The sequence below is a fragment of the Brugia malayi genome (genome assembly GCF_000002995.4).
Source record: "Brugia malayi strain FR3 genome assembly, contig: Bm_v4_Chr1_scaffold_001, whole genome shotgun sequence".
Taxonomy (NCBI): domain Eukaryota; kingdom Metazoa; phylum Nematoda; class Chromadorea; order Rhabditida; family Onchocercidae; genus Brugia; species Brugia malayi.
Window position 1 is genome coordinate 14,597,057 of NW_025062475.1, and position 16,639 is coordinate 14,613,695.

Consider the following 16,639-nt stretch of genomic DNA (forward strand, 5'->3'; position numbering starts at 1 on the left):
GTATATGCATTGTTTAACATGTTAAAAACTGCTCCTTTGTTCCAAACCAAATTTGCTTGCAATGTCGAAATACTGTAGAGGTTTTCTAAGCTAATAGTCCTTCTTTGAGAAGCTACAATATTAGAACCCATCCCTTACTATAGAAATAGTAAAGATCATCTGATAGCTCTTTAATCACTGTAATCACTGCTTGTTGCAAGTCAATGCCCACTGTAGAAGGATTTAAATCCTTTGTTTTCATCTGTTTTTCTTTACCAATAAACTATAGTTCGACCAAAGCTCTCCGAAACCCAAAACAAATTCAATAAAACCTTTTCTAGGCCTTTCTCCCACCTCCTTTGAAAAGGCTTCTTAATCGTCATCTCCAAAGATGACAGTCGCATAAAACAAAGTTTTGGACCGCCTCTGCGATTTTCAATGATCAATGCATCTTACACCTGTTATTTTGTTCCTTACACGCCGTTCAGGTACTTTGTATCTTAAAGGATGTAATCGTTTCTTTTTGCTTTTTTAAATGATCTTTTTAGATAAATTGCTGTATGTGCAGAACTGATCTCATCCTTTACACCTGAAGTTCATCTACCAAACTGAACAAAATAGTAGCGAATAGATTTGTTTAGAGTATCATTCCTGTAGACGGACAGTTTTGTCTTCTTGTTCTCCTAAGTGATTGCCCTAAAGCTAATCAGTCTACCTGACCCATGGACATACTTTGTTTGACTGTGCACTTCGGTCATAATTGACTTGGGAAACCGCACCCGAGACATATGCAGTGCAACTTCAGAAAGGTCACACAAGTTTCCATGACACAATGAAGAGTTGCAGAGGAGATTTTACATGTAATCTATAATTAAGCTACAATTCAAAGTATATTTACATATGATAAATGATAAAGAAACTTATCACAGATCATTATTCTTTGGTAGAGGATGCATTAGAGCTTTTAATATTTGTAGCATTTATTTACTGTTAGTCTTTTTTTTTTTTATAAAAAATTCTTTTTACCATTTTATCGCTGAACCATAAATGAATCTGCATTCTGCTTGACTTTTTTATTTTTATTTTTTAGATTTTTATTTTAAAATTCAATGTTAAAAACATTGTAAAGAATATATTTTATCATCCATTCACAAATCAGTTGCAATTTGAGTCGTTTGTTTTATATCTTTCATTCAGCAATGGATATCTACCAAAATAAGAACTACGGAGTAGCTTTTTCATTGTTTATCTATAAATCAAAAAAAAAAAAAACAGTGAAATATTTTAATTTTTGATAAGACAAGCGATGAGCAAAAGAATTGATAGGAAAGATAAAATAGATAATATGTTCCTGGTTTTCTCATTTGTCATAGATGATAACTGCAATAATCGGATTAATTAATCCTATCACTTTTTTAAGTAAGAGCAGTAAACTGATGTTAACTTCTCGTGGCTTAAAAATCTGGCATGATTTTGAAGCAAACTGACTTACTTTGCCACTAGCAATCGTAGCAAATGGCCATTTTCCAATGATTTTGACCTGTTGAAAACTGATAGATGCTTAAAAAATTATTTTTATTTATATAAAAAAGTAAATATTATCGATGGTAATTAAGCTGTTGAGAGCCTTTCATTTTATGGAATAAATATTTAATTAATTATCATTTCCAGCTGTAGTCTGAATTTTCTAATATATTCAGCAGTTGTAGTCAGCATTTTCTGATGTATTCAGTAATAATCTCGATGAGCAGATGGTCTGTTTCTAAAGTTGTTTTCAGCTGTTGATAAGATATTTTACAATATCATTTAATTTGATTTAAATTTAATTATTATAAATGAGATGATGCATTCACATAAAACAGATAGCTTAGCTTCATATTTACTGATTTAACAATTTTGGAATCAATTTTAATTTAACATAGCTATGAATTTTCTAAATCTAAAAAACTAAATTATATTTTATTCAAGAATAGCAAGAAATTTCAGTTATGAAACCAATAAATATTACACTTTCTTCTAATCGAAATTGAATAGTACAGGAAAAAAAATTAAAACTTTCAAAATAATCTTTTTTATCTGTTTAATTCCATCTTTTTTAATGTGAATATTACTAAATATATAATTATTTAAGTAAAATTTATGTAATTGCTGAAAATTTCAAGATTCTTCTTTACGCAGTAAATTAGCAACGACAATGGCTGAATGCGATTGGTATATCATATTGAGATTTCAATCGATTATCACTGAAATTTTTAAAGCAAAAACCTAAAACAATTTTGTATTTTCCCTTATAAAAGGAAAAATACAAAATTTAAAGTATAAAATTCATTTAGAATATATTTTTGCTTGAAATGATCAAGTTAGTTTTACTAATTTGCCATTATTACTATTTAATAACTTGATAAACTATCATATTTGAAGAAGGAATAAAAAAAAAATACGCATATTTCGACTTGAGAAAGAAAGGAAATTAGCAAAATTTATGATCACTAATGAAAATGAAATAAAAGTTAAAAATTTATAAAAATTTATGTGAAAGCTACTACCATCAGCAAAAATTTCATTTCACATTCAGTGCTAGTCAGAAAAATTAGTCAACAAAAATAATCAAATAATAAGTCATTATTGATGACGAATTTTCTATCTCATAAGTCATTTTACAACATTCATATAGCAGGTAGCTATTTTCAAATGTCATACTAATTACCTTAATAAAGTTTTTAATGACTTAAGTCATATCATACTAAACGATAAACAACCCTAATGACGCGTGAGATAATAATTTCAGTAATGTCTGAATAAAGTGACATGAAACTTTAAATTGCAATTATGTCTTATTGGTGAGATTATTACCTGCAATAATTACTACCGCTATTGGCATCAGTTTTAACGCGCTATTAATATCATAAAGGTAAGACAAATCGATACCTGTCGATCAAATCAAAAATAAATTTACAGTATTTATTGTCCGAAATAATTTAAGCTTTCATATTGAATTGCAATTTAAACTTTCAAAAAGATTATTGAAGCCAAAAAAAAGACAATTCAAATGTATGCTTTTTTTTTTTTTTTTTTTTTTTTTTTTTTGTATATTTAAATAAGATGAATGAATAATCTTTTTTTGTAATGCTTCAAATTTCTACAAACATGGCGCATTTATATAGTTTTGAAAGTGCATCCTCTGACCTGGTGAGACTTGCAATAGTGATCGAAATAGTAATTACGTGATTAGTATTTCTATGTCACGTAGAAGATTACGTCACAGTTAACTTAAATACTTCCTTGATAGCGTGAAGAAATTATTGTTTTTAGCGGAATGAACGACACTTATTATTCTAACGATACTAACTCCAATATCAATAGCATTGGTAGTTTGAATATGCCTATATGTACAGGCTTGGGGCTGTTATGTTGTAAGTTTATAGCCCAATCAAACTTTATTTATCTATTCGTATTTAATCAGTTTTTAAATTAAATGCTCGAGAATTTTGTTCAAGATTTTTCTTGACGATTTTTTAAATTAATTTCTCGTATGAATGAAATGATTTAGAAACATCCATCATCTAGTATATTAGATTTTCATCTTTTCATGAAATGATTGTACATGCTAATTAATGAATAAAAAAATTTATCAACAAATATGATATATTGTCTTAGAAATTACTAAAATGATATTTAATGAAAAGTTATATTTTTCTCTGCAATGATCGATTAATTATTTTTGAAATCAATTGTGAAAATAACGACATGCAAATTACTGTATCATCAACTTTATATATTTTATTTTCATTAAGTAAGTTTAATATTGTGATTAAACTATACAAGTTAATATTACAAATTAATGTAACAGAGAAAAAGTATTAATAAATAGAAAAAATTTCTTCGAACAGAATTGATCATATATATTAAGCTTGTTTAGCAGCTTTATACAACAGACGCCACGTGGTAGCGTGTCTTGCAACAGTTGGTAATGTTATTATTATTCCTTTCATATTGTTTTTAATATTTACAAAAGTGAAAGATGGATTTTTCAAATATTTCACACTGAATTTAATGATTGTTTGCGTAACATCGGCTATTGCTGCTTCTATAATTGATGCAATTAATGTTGCAAAACTATTTATTTCTATTACAGAAAGCAAATTACATTTGTAAGTTTCGCTTTCAATTCATTTCGATTCATTTTCAATTCATTTAGATTGTCACAAGTGTCTCTTTAGTTTCAGTTTGCAATAATAAAGTGTTTGGGATAATAAAGTACTGATGTAAAATTAATACCTACATAAGGATGAATAGAAAAAGATCAAATTTCTCACATTTTTTTCACAATTCAAAAAAATCAGATCTATTTTGTATTAAAATGATCGATATTGGAATTTCATGATCTGACAATTTGATCAACTTATAAAGCAATCGTTGCATTTTTAGATTTGAAATTCGAGAATGGATGCGATTTTATGTCAAATTAGGAAGCATTTGGTTTCATGCCTTAACACTCTATGCAGTCATAATTTGTTACTTACCCTACGTGAAACCTTTTTTTTATTCAAAGAAATTTACTAATAGGTAAGTATTTTTCATTATTCTTCAATTCTTTTACTTTTACTTCTTTGGCAATTTATTTTTAACTTTTTTTGATGGAAAATTATTTATTTTTTTTAGTGGGAAATTTCACTATCTCAAAAGTAAAGCTTTCATTTGAAGTGTGATATGGAAGCTATTTCATTTTAATTTGCTACTTTTTTTTTCCGCACAAAATTCCATTTGGTTTTTCCTACTGAAATGTATTTTCTGGATCTGAATTGAAATTATTGATGGTTTATTATCTTTTCTCTATTTTCAGGAGTCAAAAACCATACTATGTTGCATTACATACTTCAATTCTTATTTGGAGTACTTCTGTAACTTATCTATTTACAGAGTCCATATATCGTATACCTTATTTTCTAACACATATCACATTGTTTATTTCATTATTCATTGCTGCTCTAACAGTAAAATTTTATAAATTTTGAAATTATAAGAAATTCCGTCAAAATAATTATATTCCATAGAATGGATCATTCCTGAACCAATCACGATTAAACAGTAAACAGTGCAGAAGTATTTGAGAATGTAATTTTCCAGGTAACTCCAGGTATTTCATTTTAACTATCACACACTTCTCCAAACTCAATGATAACTTTAAATGAAATTATCATTGATCCCTGCAACAATGATCACTTCATTATTGCAGGGATCAATTAAAGTAAGCAGATATAAGCCATTGGGCGTTAATTGTATTCGAGTTGCAAAAGCGCAACAGAAGCGTTTATATTCATTCATTTTATATAGTTATTCCATTGAATTCATCACTTTGCCTATGTTTGGTAAGTTTTCATCATTTGTACTAATATCATTTTAAAGATGCTAAACTTTAATTATTAACAAATAAAAACTTATCACAACATTGATGCATTTTCACTGAAATTATAATTTGATTAGAAGATTTGCCAGAAGTCCTTTCAGTTCTCCTCAAAATTACTATCGTATCTTAAATTAGAAATGACGAGTTCATAAAATTATAGCTTAGCCTATTTCTTTTACTCTATCATATTTTTTTTTTACTGAAAATTGAGATTAACACAAGTACATTTTAGTTAACGCATGCGCAAATGTTTTCTGTATATCTGCTGGTTGCGAAAGCGATTTTCTTGCTAGTTATTTCAAAAAAACACTTCATTTAATTATATATTACTCTTATGAGGTAACTAATTTGGATTATCATCATTATCATTTCACAGAATTCCTTCCTTATTTTCAGCGCAATATTTCAGTGTCACATAATTTTAGATGCGAACGATCGCTATTATAACCATAACAATCTTTGCCCTTGAACCATATCGCCGTGCGACTTTTTCATTATTTAGCGGAAAAAAATGGACTTCGGAAGTGATATCAATTCCAACTCAGAAAACAACACGAAATCAAATTCCGTTTAAGTAATAGCAGATGTTACGTCAAATTACGTTCTTTTTTTGGCTGTTTAATTGCTTTTGATAATAATTTAAATACTCACTTGTACGATCTATAATTATCAAAACAAAACAAAAAAAAAAACTTATTATTAATATATCAGCAGTTTTAATGTAATATTCTTATTGAGATGCATTTGTTTTCAAAAGCTATTTGATTATGCAAAAGTTAGAAATAAATTTGTCATTTATTGTTTATAGTTTTATCATTTGTGTTCAGCAGAACTTATAATCTAAAAAATGTATGAAACTTTTCAAAGAAAGGAAAGGTGTAGTCAGGTTATGATGAAGAGAGATAATAATGAAATTTGAAAATTTTCAAATCTGAAAAAAAGAAGAAAATTACTTCTTTTTTTCAGATTTGAAAATAAATTCAGAATTACTTTATTTTTTTTTTTTCGCATCATTCATGTTACGAATCCTATATAGTCCTAAATTTTGATGTTATGTACATTTAATGCATTTGAATAGTTTCAGTAATTCGTTAAAAAACATCAACAAAATAGTTCGTAATTTGAAAAAAGCATAAGTTTGCATATTTCGAAAATTAAATATTAGTTTTACAAAAGTTTTTTGCTAAAATTGTATGATATGGCGAATGTTTTTCAGTAATTGACCTAAAAAATATTAAAATAATTGTTTTAGTTCATTTAAAATATTTATTTGTGACATAGTTAAATTATTAAAACATTCTGTCGCATTTATTTTTATAGTTGTTTGAATTGACACAATGTTTTAATTCGTTAAACTTTTGTAATTTAAAATGACAGTTCAGACTTGAAACGAACTATTTTAATTGCTACAATTAATGCAAAAATGATAGAATAAAGAGGAGAAAGATGAGAATGAAGGAAAATTTATTTAAATTTATTTATTTAACTAGTTTTTCTAAAAACAAATTTCAGAAAAAAAAAAAAAAAAAAATAAGCAATAAAACGATTGATACGATGATATTGAATTGGCTTATCTCAGCATTTTATTTATTTATTTATTTATTTATTTTTTGCCGCATAGGGCATTATTTTCATTATTCAATACAATAAAATTAATTTAACAAAATATTATTTATTAAAAGAGATATAAAATCTTTAAATTTTAGTTAAAAGAAATAAAATCTTTAAATTTTATCTAAAAAAAATATAAAATCTTTAAATTTTAAAATAAATTCTTAAATATAAAATCTTTAAATTTTATTTTTTGAAATTGTGCATATCAGTTGCTGTAAATTAAAATTTGAGAAACCTCAGATACTCATAATTAACCAAATAAAATTGAAATACAATTAATCAAGTAATTTCTATGAAATATTACTTTGTTTTTATACCAAATTTAGAAAAGTAGCAAGTAATCAATTTGAACATAAAATGCTGAATCATTTTAAAAATGAATTAATAGTAGGCCAATGATTGTTATTTCTTTAAAAAAAAAAAAATTTCAGTAATTGAAATATTGTTCTGTGATTGAAGAAAGAGTAACAAATATTTTAAAAACAGTTGTTTTAATGAAATTAAAAGTATTATATATTTGATAGATTTGTTGATGTAACGCAAATGATATTCATTGTTAAGAACAATAATAGATAATGTTTGAAAAAAAAAAAAAATCATTCATTGTTGATAACAACTGATATCAGCTTTTCTCCTTTCCTCGTTTTTTCTTTTTTTTTTTTTGATAATATCATTATTAATCTTCAAACATTGTTAAGCACAAATTATTTAAAATGATAATAATATTGCATTGCACATACACTTTCTTATATATTTCAATTAACAATATCGATTAAAATATAATAAAACGATAATTTCACACTTATTCATTAATTTCTCTTTTCCAAATTTTTTATTATTCTAATAATTTTAAAGATTAGCGCTTAAGATGAATTAAACTTAATATGCAAAAAAAAAAAAAAAACAAAACAAAAATAGGAACAAAAAAAGAAGAAAGAAATAATAATTCAAGTATTTTTTTTTTGAAATTTGACTCGAAAAATTAAAGAATTTGATGTGTATCTAAAGCTAACTAATTTATAAATTTGCATAAATTTCCAATTAAAGAAGATGAAAATTTCATAGCATTAAAATAATTGTTTATATTAAATAGCATTATTATACATTACTTCCTTAAATGAGTATAAATCATCGAATAAACATCAACACTAAATATAATATTTCCCTTATTTTCTTCTTTTAATTGAATATAGAAAAAGAAGAAAAAAAAAAAAATTTCCTCTATAAGAATCTTATATAAAGCAATTTTAAATTAAATTTTAGATGAACTATTTTTTGCATGTAAATATTTAATGAAGGGGAATGTAAGATGAGAAATAAATGAATATTCTTCTTTTATTTCTCAAACTCTAATGACATCCACTTGTTGACACTTTTAGTACTTCATACTATTACTATTATTACTACTTTTATTAAGCATAATGAAAAATACGCTAATTAGATAGAATTATTTTAACTAATTACTCTAACTTAGAAGAGGTCAATCTCATCTATTTATCTACCTATCTATTTTCGCTTCTAAAAATTTTTTATAGTAACTTTGATAATAGAATTAATCAATATTGCCACAAATATCATATAAAAGTAAATTTTATGATAGATATATGATTACAATTATTAGTAGCATTTGCATTTCCTTAATCTATTAATGGCTTCCTCACTTTCCTTTTTTTTTTCCCCTTTTCACATCAAATTACTTTTATTACAACATTTTAACTAATTAACAGTCAGCTGACTAACATTTTAATTATCATTCTATCGGTGTACTTAAATATTTCATCAATTGTTTAAAGTAGAGAAGGTGCATTTATTTGTAACATTTTTCCTTCTTAGGTTCATTTATCATTACATCATTATTGCAGTACGATTTTTGACTAATATCGGATTAATTTGAAATGAATAAATGAATTCAAGTGTATCAAAGAGTGATAGAGGTTGTGTAATATTTGATCATATTTTCTTTTTTGTGGCATTTTTTGCAACAATTATCGATTTAATTTCATGCAATCCACGACAAGAAATTTGTATACCACATAAGTAAGTTAAATTTTTTTTATCAGAAAAGAAGTGAAATTTTAATTGATTTTTTTAAAGAAAAAAAAAAATAGTAATAAAACACTTCGAATTTTTTGTGTTTCCTCTATTCATTACTCTCTCATCTTTCCCAAATAGTAATAATTGATTCTCTCCTTAAAAAAAAAAACAAAAAACTTAATGATAACGATGAACGATAATTCCATTTCTTAACAGCAATTCAATCATTTATATAAATTTAATTTAATCCATAAATCTAAGTTAACTATTTATAGTTCTGTTGCTAATCATTCATTATGCTATAACATAATTTAAAAGAATAACGCGAACCAAAAACAATATTAAAATATGAATTAGTATTATGTCAATTTTCATTAGTTGTAATTAGAGTTCTCAACTAATCAAACTCTAACGCTTCCATTATTTTTATTTCTTGAAGAAAACGAAATTTCAGCTGTCCCGAAGAAACTGATTATGTATACTACACATGCTGTGAAAATCAGTGTTGTCAACGATGGCGAGCATGGGTTGTGTATGTTTTTAAAAATTTCGGTTTCTTAATATTCTTATCACTTTCGAAATGCTCTCTCACCTTTCCCAAATAGTAATAATTAATTCTCTACCTAAAAAAATTTTGAATAAAGTATAAGGATGTAAGTTTAAAAATTTCAATTTCTTAACTTCTTATCACTTTCGAAGTTTTGAAAAAAGTATAAGAAAGGTTGATATACACATATCACAGAATCATTTAGAATAAATTTTCGAGTCATAATTTGATACAATAATTTTTGATTACCCTATAATTAAAGTTATCTCTCGAGTATATATGCCTAAACTTAAGCAACATGGTTACTTTTCTTACTCTTCCTTTATCAGCTCATCTGTCATTTTCTCAAGATTGGAAGAAAAAAAATATATATATATATATAATTCCAGACCTGCTTTATTTGCATCAACCGCTTTCACTCTGGGTGCGTTCTTTGCATTTTGCTTTCAATGCCGTTGACGCTGTGATCAGTATATGAATTAAGTGAAAAAGCGAAATTATACGAAATATGCAAAAAGTTTCCCAATTCAAGTGATAATAAACAGTTTAACAGATTTGAAGGAAAGTGGAATAAACGAGCAAATGAAATAAGACAAATTTGCGCGTATTTTTTTTTTTTTTTTTCTATTAACAACTGTTGTGTGCTAGCCCAATTTCACTATATGAATAAAAATAATTAAATAAAATAAGACAAACAAATAAAGAGGACAAAAGTTTAACAAGACAACATGAAGCAATTCTCTTTCACATTTGGCAAAACAACCGTACATAAAAATTCGAGAACTTTGAAAACAGAAAGTTTTGAAAAACCAAAACTCATTCTAAAAAATATAAGTCATTGAGAAACAAGGAAAAAAAAAAAAAAAAAACAAAACCAAACTTTTTCTTCATATATTTTGAATCAACAAAGCAAATGCAGCAATCAATTAAGCAACAATTTCCATATGATGTTCTAAAATTGATGCAAGAAATTAAACTAAAGAAAAAAAATACCAGAAAAGAGACATATTTCACGACAAGAAATCACTGAAATTTGTATTTTGTAATATGTCATCAAATGAATTGGGTAACAATGACTGCTGCTGCTGTCCCAAATAGTAACCACGTACTGTCGATTCCTTAAAAAAATAGATTAACAAAAGTTTGTATCTTACATGTCATATAAAACTATTTGTAGTACAAACAAGTAATATATAGCAATGTGACAAATTAAATTTTATTAGCTCATGAATATGCCTTAAGTTATTTATCGGTCAAAATGATTGCTTCATCTCGGCAAAATATCCAGTTTTAAATTTTCTGGAAGATATCTTAATTTACCACGTAACTTGAAAACTCATTGTATGTTTAAATTCCTTATTTCAACTCTAAAATTCAACAATAACTAAATGCATGCATTTTTTTACGCTTCACATTTATTCCCGTGCTTTTTCATTCATCCATTTATCGTTTCATACTTGTGCAGTTTCTTCTCTAAGTCATTCAAAATCTTAAATCTATCAAAAAGTTTTTAAAAGCATTCAAATATTGAAAAATCTACAGTTTCAGAGATGAAAAACTTACCCAAGTTTCAAGGAAATCTGTCACCGTTCGTAGACCCGGTCGAGCTAAGCGTTCATGTATCACATTTTGCAAATCATCAAAGAAAAAAGAATCTAAAAAGAACTGATTTTTTAAAATAATAAAATCAATATCTCTTGACAAAAATAAAAATTCAACTATCCATAATGAAAAGAAATTAACTCCACTTTAAAAAAATGGCATGTTTCCCGAATATTTTCCTTGAGCAAATAATTATAATTAAGCTTTGAAATTTGACTTTTTTCTCAAATATGAAATCATTCAAACCATAATTTCTACAACAATAAAATGACAAAACCTAGATCTAGTGCAGCACGACCCACCATAACTTCACCATTGGGATATGCTTTCGGTATAATTAACTGTAGCGGTGGCACATTATGTGAGGCTTAAAAACAATATTACTGGACTCCAATATTCAAATTTTTGAAATTCTAAAAAAAAATGTTGAAATATTCAAGAGCTTGCAAATTATTTCATATAAACCTCTTCAATTTAATAAAATATAATATCGAAAATGTTGCTGCTATTTACATATTTTTCCAAACAAGCAAAAAAAAAGAACTTACTTAATGAAAATTTAACAATAACAGAATGCGAATCAGTCATCTGCTCTATGTTAGAATCGGCTAAAATACGATCTCCAAATGCTAGCAATTCCTGACGTACCGCTTCCGGCAATAGACCCTCCATCTGCAATAAGTAAAACATGATCTAACAGTTTCTTTTAAAGTCTCAAATAATTCAAAATACACAATATCTACAGTGATACGTTTCGAAATTTCTTACAAGACATCTAAAAGCAACTGGTGGTATATTTTAATGCATTATGTACCATCCTTTTATGCAACAAATAATTTATTAATGATAAAACTAATAAAAGTTCTACTTGTCTTAAAAATATTTCAAACACATAATTCAATTTCAAGACCAACCTGTGAAGATGTGTTATTCGATACAGCTTCTATAGGAGTGGGTAAGAAATCATCCATTACATAGAGATCTTCAACTCTACTACAGTCAGTAGTTGCTGGTGCACGATTTGCTTCTGAGAATGGTGGTAAAGCTGCTACTGTTGCTGCTGGCTGCTAAACATTATAAAAAAAATTATATATTTTTAATCTCAAAAGTTTAATTTGCATTGTGATGTTTTAAATTTATAGGTTAAAAAAATGTAAAATATATAAAAAAAAATTAAACTATTAGAACTAATAGAGTGATTCTTTCAACTAATAAATATTAATACAGGATCAAATTTCCAAGCATGTTCAAAAACATTTACAATACATTTTATTGCTCTAAGAATATAAAAATATATTAAAATTTATAAACATATGGTATTTGATACATGTAATGGAAAGACATATTGTCTAACATTTAAAGAGAATTATGGCTCAAAAAATACTAACCACCCTGGACAAACCATGATGCAGCACTACTGACTGTGTACCGGAACGTAATCCAGCATTTGGATTTGGATAGGGTGAATGTCGTTGATAGGTATGTTCTATTGAATGTCGTGCTACCTGTTGACCACTAGTCGTTTGCAACGGAATTGATGACTGCATAAGAGTACTTCGCACTGGACAATGAGCTACTGGAACTGATGATGGTACCATATTAGGTAACCCTTGCGATGATGCTTGCTGTTGTGATCGACTGGATTGCACTGACCACTGTCCTGCCGATGGTACACCAGTATTTGTCTGTACACGATCACCGTATCCAACTTGTGCTTCACTGTTTATTAACAAAACTGCATTTACCGCATCCACTAGTGGCTGTGGTTGTAACGTTCCAGTATTCAATGAAACCTGCTAAAAGCAAATTTTCAAATATTTCGTTGAACCATCTAAACAATTTCATAATTTGACATTGTCAAGACAATACAGCAGTCATTTATGCAAGAAATTAGACAGTTTCAAAAGTCACCGAATGTCACTGGAACACTATATAAAATAATACAGAAGCTTATAGCAATTTGGAGAATGCATTGCTTGAGGATATTTTAACTGATTAATCAATTTTAACTTTCGAGTCTCACAAACTTTTCTCTGCAAGATACTACTGCTAACATACTTTGTTGTTAAATCAATACGTAACATACAGACTATATTACTCACCAGAAACTGCTGTTTTTTGTATATCCATGCTTCTATTTGCAAAAGATACTCGAATGATACCCGTCTGCAAATAATAATAACTTGCTTAATAGCACCATTCTTTACTCATTTGCTACTACTCATTTTTGAATAAAAGAAGCAAGAAACATGAATTCATAGAAACATGACAGCTAAACTTTCGTAGCATAAAACAGTTAAACCAACGTAACTAAGCATTTAAACAATTTATCCAGTGATGTTATTAAATTTCAATTATTAAATTTCAAATGAAACATAAAATCACTAGCACACATACGATTTGCCATCAAGAACGTTGCACATTGTATCAAATTTACTTGCAGCAATTTCGTTGCCTTCCAGTCGACATTGCTGCGCACGTGCTCTTAAACTTTCAACATAAGGCCTTAATGAGCGTAACTTCTCGGTATACATACGCTGCAATATAGGTTAATTGATATCAGATTGAATGTTGTCACAAAAGAAAAAGCTTTAACTAAAAAATCATTTTGATCGATAAGACGAAACGTTAAATTTTAGAGAGTAAAATGAACAATGTATTGGATTTAACAAAGTTCTGAATATTTTTCTGAGATTTTAGATTCACTATCATATATTCTCTGTAATTAACCTCGTCATTTTGTTGCATGGCATTTCCAAATGGCAAATCTGAAACGCTTTGATTACCCGATCCATTGACATGCTGTGAGGACTGCATCGGCGATCCATAGTGGGATGAATTGATAAGATTTTCTAAAACCGATGGTTGATGCTGCTGATGGTGCTGGTGATGGTGATGTGGTGAAGCAGTAAGCTGTTGTGAAGGAGAAATGGGTGTTCCTCGTGGCATAAACGGTGCCGATGAATGAGTACGTTCAACGTACTGATTGGAACTTGTAGCATCGTAGAAACCTGTAAAGTCCATGGTGATGTATTATGCAATAATTAAAAGACAACAAACAGTATATTCATTGAAAAAAGGCTAGGGCTAATTTGTTATAGATTATTTCTTAACTATAAGCCAAGGAGGAGCGTATGTTGACATTTTTTGGAAACTCATGCATGACTGCCATGATTTTAAATCGTGCTAAGATAAAAAAATATTATGAAGAGTATGATGCAGAATCTTGAAAAATCAAAAATTTTTAAATTCAAATACCTGCTGAATAATAGTTGCCAGGAGGAGGAACTTCACGCTTCCATACACGAGCAGACATTGCATCCGATATTGGGATTTCTGCAGCACCACCATCATTGCCACTACTTTTCTGCTCAGTTTTCACACGACTATACATTTGATGATTAGGAGAGGTATTCTGTGATCCAGGAACAGAAGGAATTGGCGAAAGCATATTATACGGCACTTGGGGAACTACTGGATGTGTTACCGGAGAATGTTGTTGCAAGCTAGATTGTGACAACTGCATATTACCGCCAGACAATGCACCACTTGGTGATTGCTGTGACTGCATCATTGGCGGTGTTTGACAAAGTGAAGTATGATACCTATCCTGCAAAAAAAAAAAAAAAGAAAAAAAAAAAGAAAGAAAAAAAAGCCAAAAATTCGGCAGCAAGCATGAGTTTCATATGGAAAAAGGAAATTGAATATCAAAGTCAATACAAAAATAGTATCATATATGCATTATAAACTAATTCAAATATATACTATTTTAATACTAATTATATTTTTCTCATCACGTGAAACATTTATCAACAACTGAAATTTTGACAAAATAAACAACCAGAAACGTAGCAGTCAAATAAAACAAAAAATTATTTAATTGAAAAGAAAGGGTAATAAAGAGAATAAACTATCAAGTGTATGTATTACACAAGTTAATCTTCTATATGCTTACCATAACCTTTTGCTGGTGCTGCTGATGGGTGGGTTGCGGATCAGGTGGTATACCAAGACCCGCACTACGATAGTTTTGAGATGCCGACTGAATGCGAGACGGTTGAAGAAGCGACGGTACTGCTGATGGTTTGGCTATAAAAGGAAAAAAAAAAAAAACTATTACTGAAAAAAGCAAACCGATTAAGCTCCTCTAACTAGTACCCTTTAAACTTAATAGCAAAACTCTAATTAAATTGTATATTCCTACTAACGATCTATTTTGCTATCTCAATAGAACTTTTTTCCTATTTGTGAAATAATTTTAATTAATAATTAAGTAGATTAACTGAAACGACTGAATACTGCTACAGGCGCCCTAATAGTTCTGAAATCTACCTACATTTTTTAACAATTTCCTTGAAATTTCCTTACTTATGATAAATTTTCTCAGCATTATTCAGATTTCTTATGAACAGCTTTTAAGCTCCCTCTCAATTATATTATTCATATTTTATATTAACTAAACAAACATGTTGAAAAATACTTAAGATCATCTCAGATTTTGTAATGCCAGAAACAAAATACTTACAGTTACAATTGATTGCATTGATAACTTTAGCAATCGTTCGCATATACTCATCTTTGCTAACGCATTTGTTGAAAACATACTCCTCCACCTACAAAGTGCTTTTATTTCATTTCACGCACTGTATAAATACATTATTAATAAACAGTGTACTACAAATTTGGAAAAATGAAACAAATTTTTCAATAGTATCACATCACGCAGCAAGGTATTGAAAATGTAATTCAATTATGTCTAATTTTATCCAACAAAAGCATATAAATCTAATTAATCAGAATGTTCATGTGTAAACCTAAGTCTAAATTAGTTAGATTAGTTAATTAATTAGAATAACCAAAGGAATGAGAATGAGATCCTAAATTATGTGAATGTCAAATCTTGATATTTGTAATTTAAATTATGAACAACAATAACTAACCTGTCTTGCATCACCGGGTACAGGTAAATTTGGAGCATTTTGACGATTTCTCGCTAATTCCGGTTCCAGTCGATTAATAACATGATCGCGGAATCGTTGTGATGGCCAATCATCGTCCCCCATCTATTTAGCACATGACCTGCTCCTGACTCATCAGAGCCCGGTGCACCCGAATAAATCCAGTGCTTCGTACTGCTTACCCGAATTTTTTTTTTTTTTTTTTTTTTTTTTGCTCGATCTTATACACCGTCCACGATACCCAATGACAAACCAATCCTGAAAAAAAAAAAAAAAGAAAAGTCATAACAAATACAGAATGCTATGACACGATAAATTCGTAACAACCCATACTCCAGTACTATTTAATTTGTCATCTGAACATTCCAATCCTTACAAATTTTACATATCTCTCAATTATCATCCCAGATTACAATCATAATGGAAGTTCACAGTTCTTCCGAACCCTAAATAACCTTTCTCTTCCTAACTATTCTCTCATAAAATTTTATCTCCTAC

The 16,639-nt window shown here is 28.1% G+C and overlaps 2 protein-coding genes across 3 annotated transcripts; one reads left to right on the forward strand and one right to left on the reverse strand.

Annotated features, from left to right (window-relative positions):
- Window positions 1-8,903: 8,903 nt before the first annotated feature.
- On the forward strand, window positions 8,904-10,040 carry Bm14731 (Uncharacterized protein; the record flags this gene model as incomplete). The annotated part of the gene is made up of 3 exons (XM_043077887.1): window positions 8,904-9,037; window positions 9,489-9,566; window positions 9,971-10,040. The coding sequence occupies 3 exons, from the start codon at window positions 8,904-8,906 to the stop codon at window positions 10,038-10,040; spliced, it is 282 nt and encodes a 93-aa protein (XP_042933821.1).
- A 551-nt stretch (window positions 10,041-10,591) lies between these two features.
- Bma-mdt-15 (uncharacterized protein) lies at window positions 10,592-16,246 on the reverse strand (the record flags this gene model as incomplete). 2 transcript variants are annotated; one of them, XM_043077888.1, is made up of 13 exons in its annotated part: window positions 10,592-10,699; window positions 11,145-11,236; window positions 11,461-11,550; window positions 11,732-11,855; window positions 12,098-12,250; window positions 12,572-12,979; window positions 13,286-13,349; window positions 13,581-13,720; window positions 13,914-14,194; window positions 14,442-14,793; window positions 15,139-15,272; window positions 15,709-15,796; window positions 16,124-16,246. In XM_043077888.1, 13 exons carry the CDS (start codon window positions 16,244-16,246, stop codon window positions 10,592-10,594), a joined length of 2,157 nt encoding a protein of 718 aa, XP_042933822.1. The 2 variants fall into 2 exon arrangements, with proteins under 2 accessions (XP_042933822.1, XP_042933823.1); XM_043077889.1 differs by lacking the exons at window positions 13,286-13,349; window positions 13,581-13,720; window positions 13,914-14,194; ... (2 more) ...; window positions 15,709-15,796; window positions 16,124-16,246 and having other exon boundaries at window positions 12,572-12,781.
- Window positions 16,247-16,639: the final 393 nt, after the last annotated feature.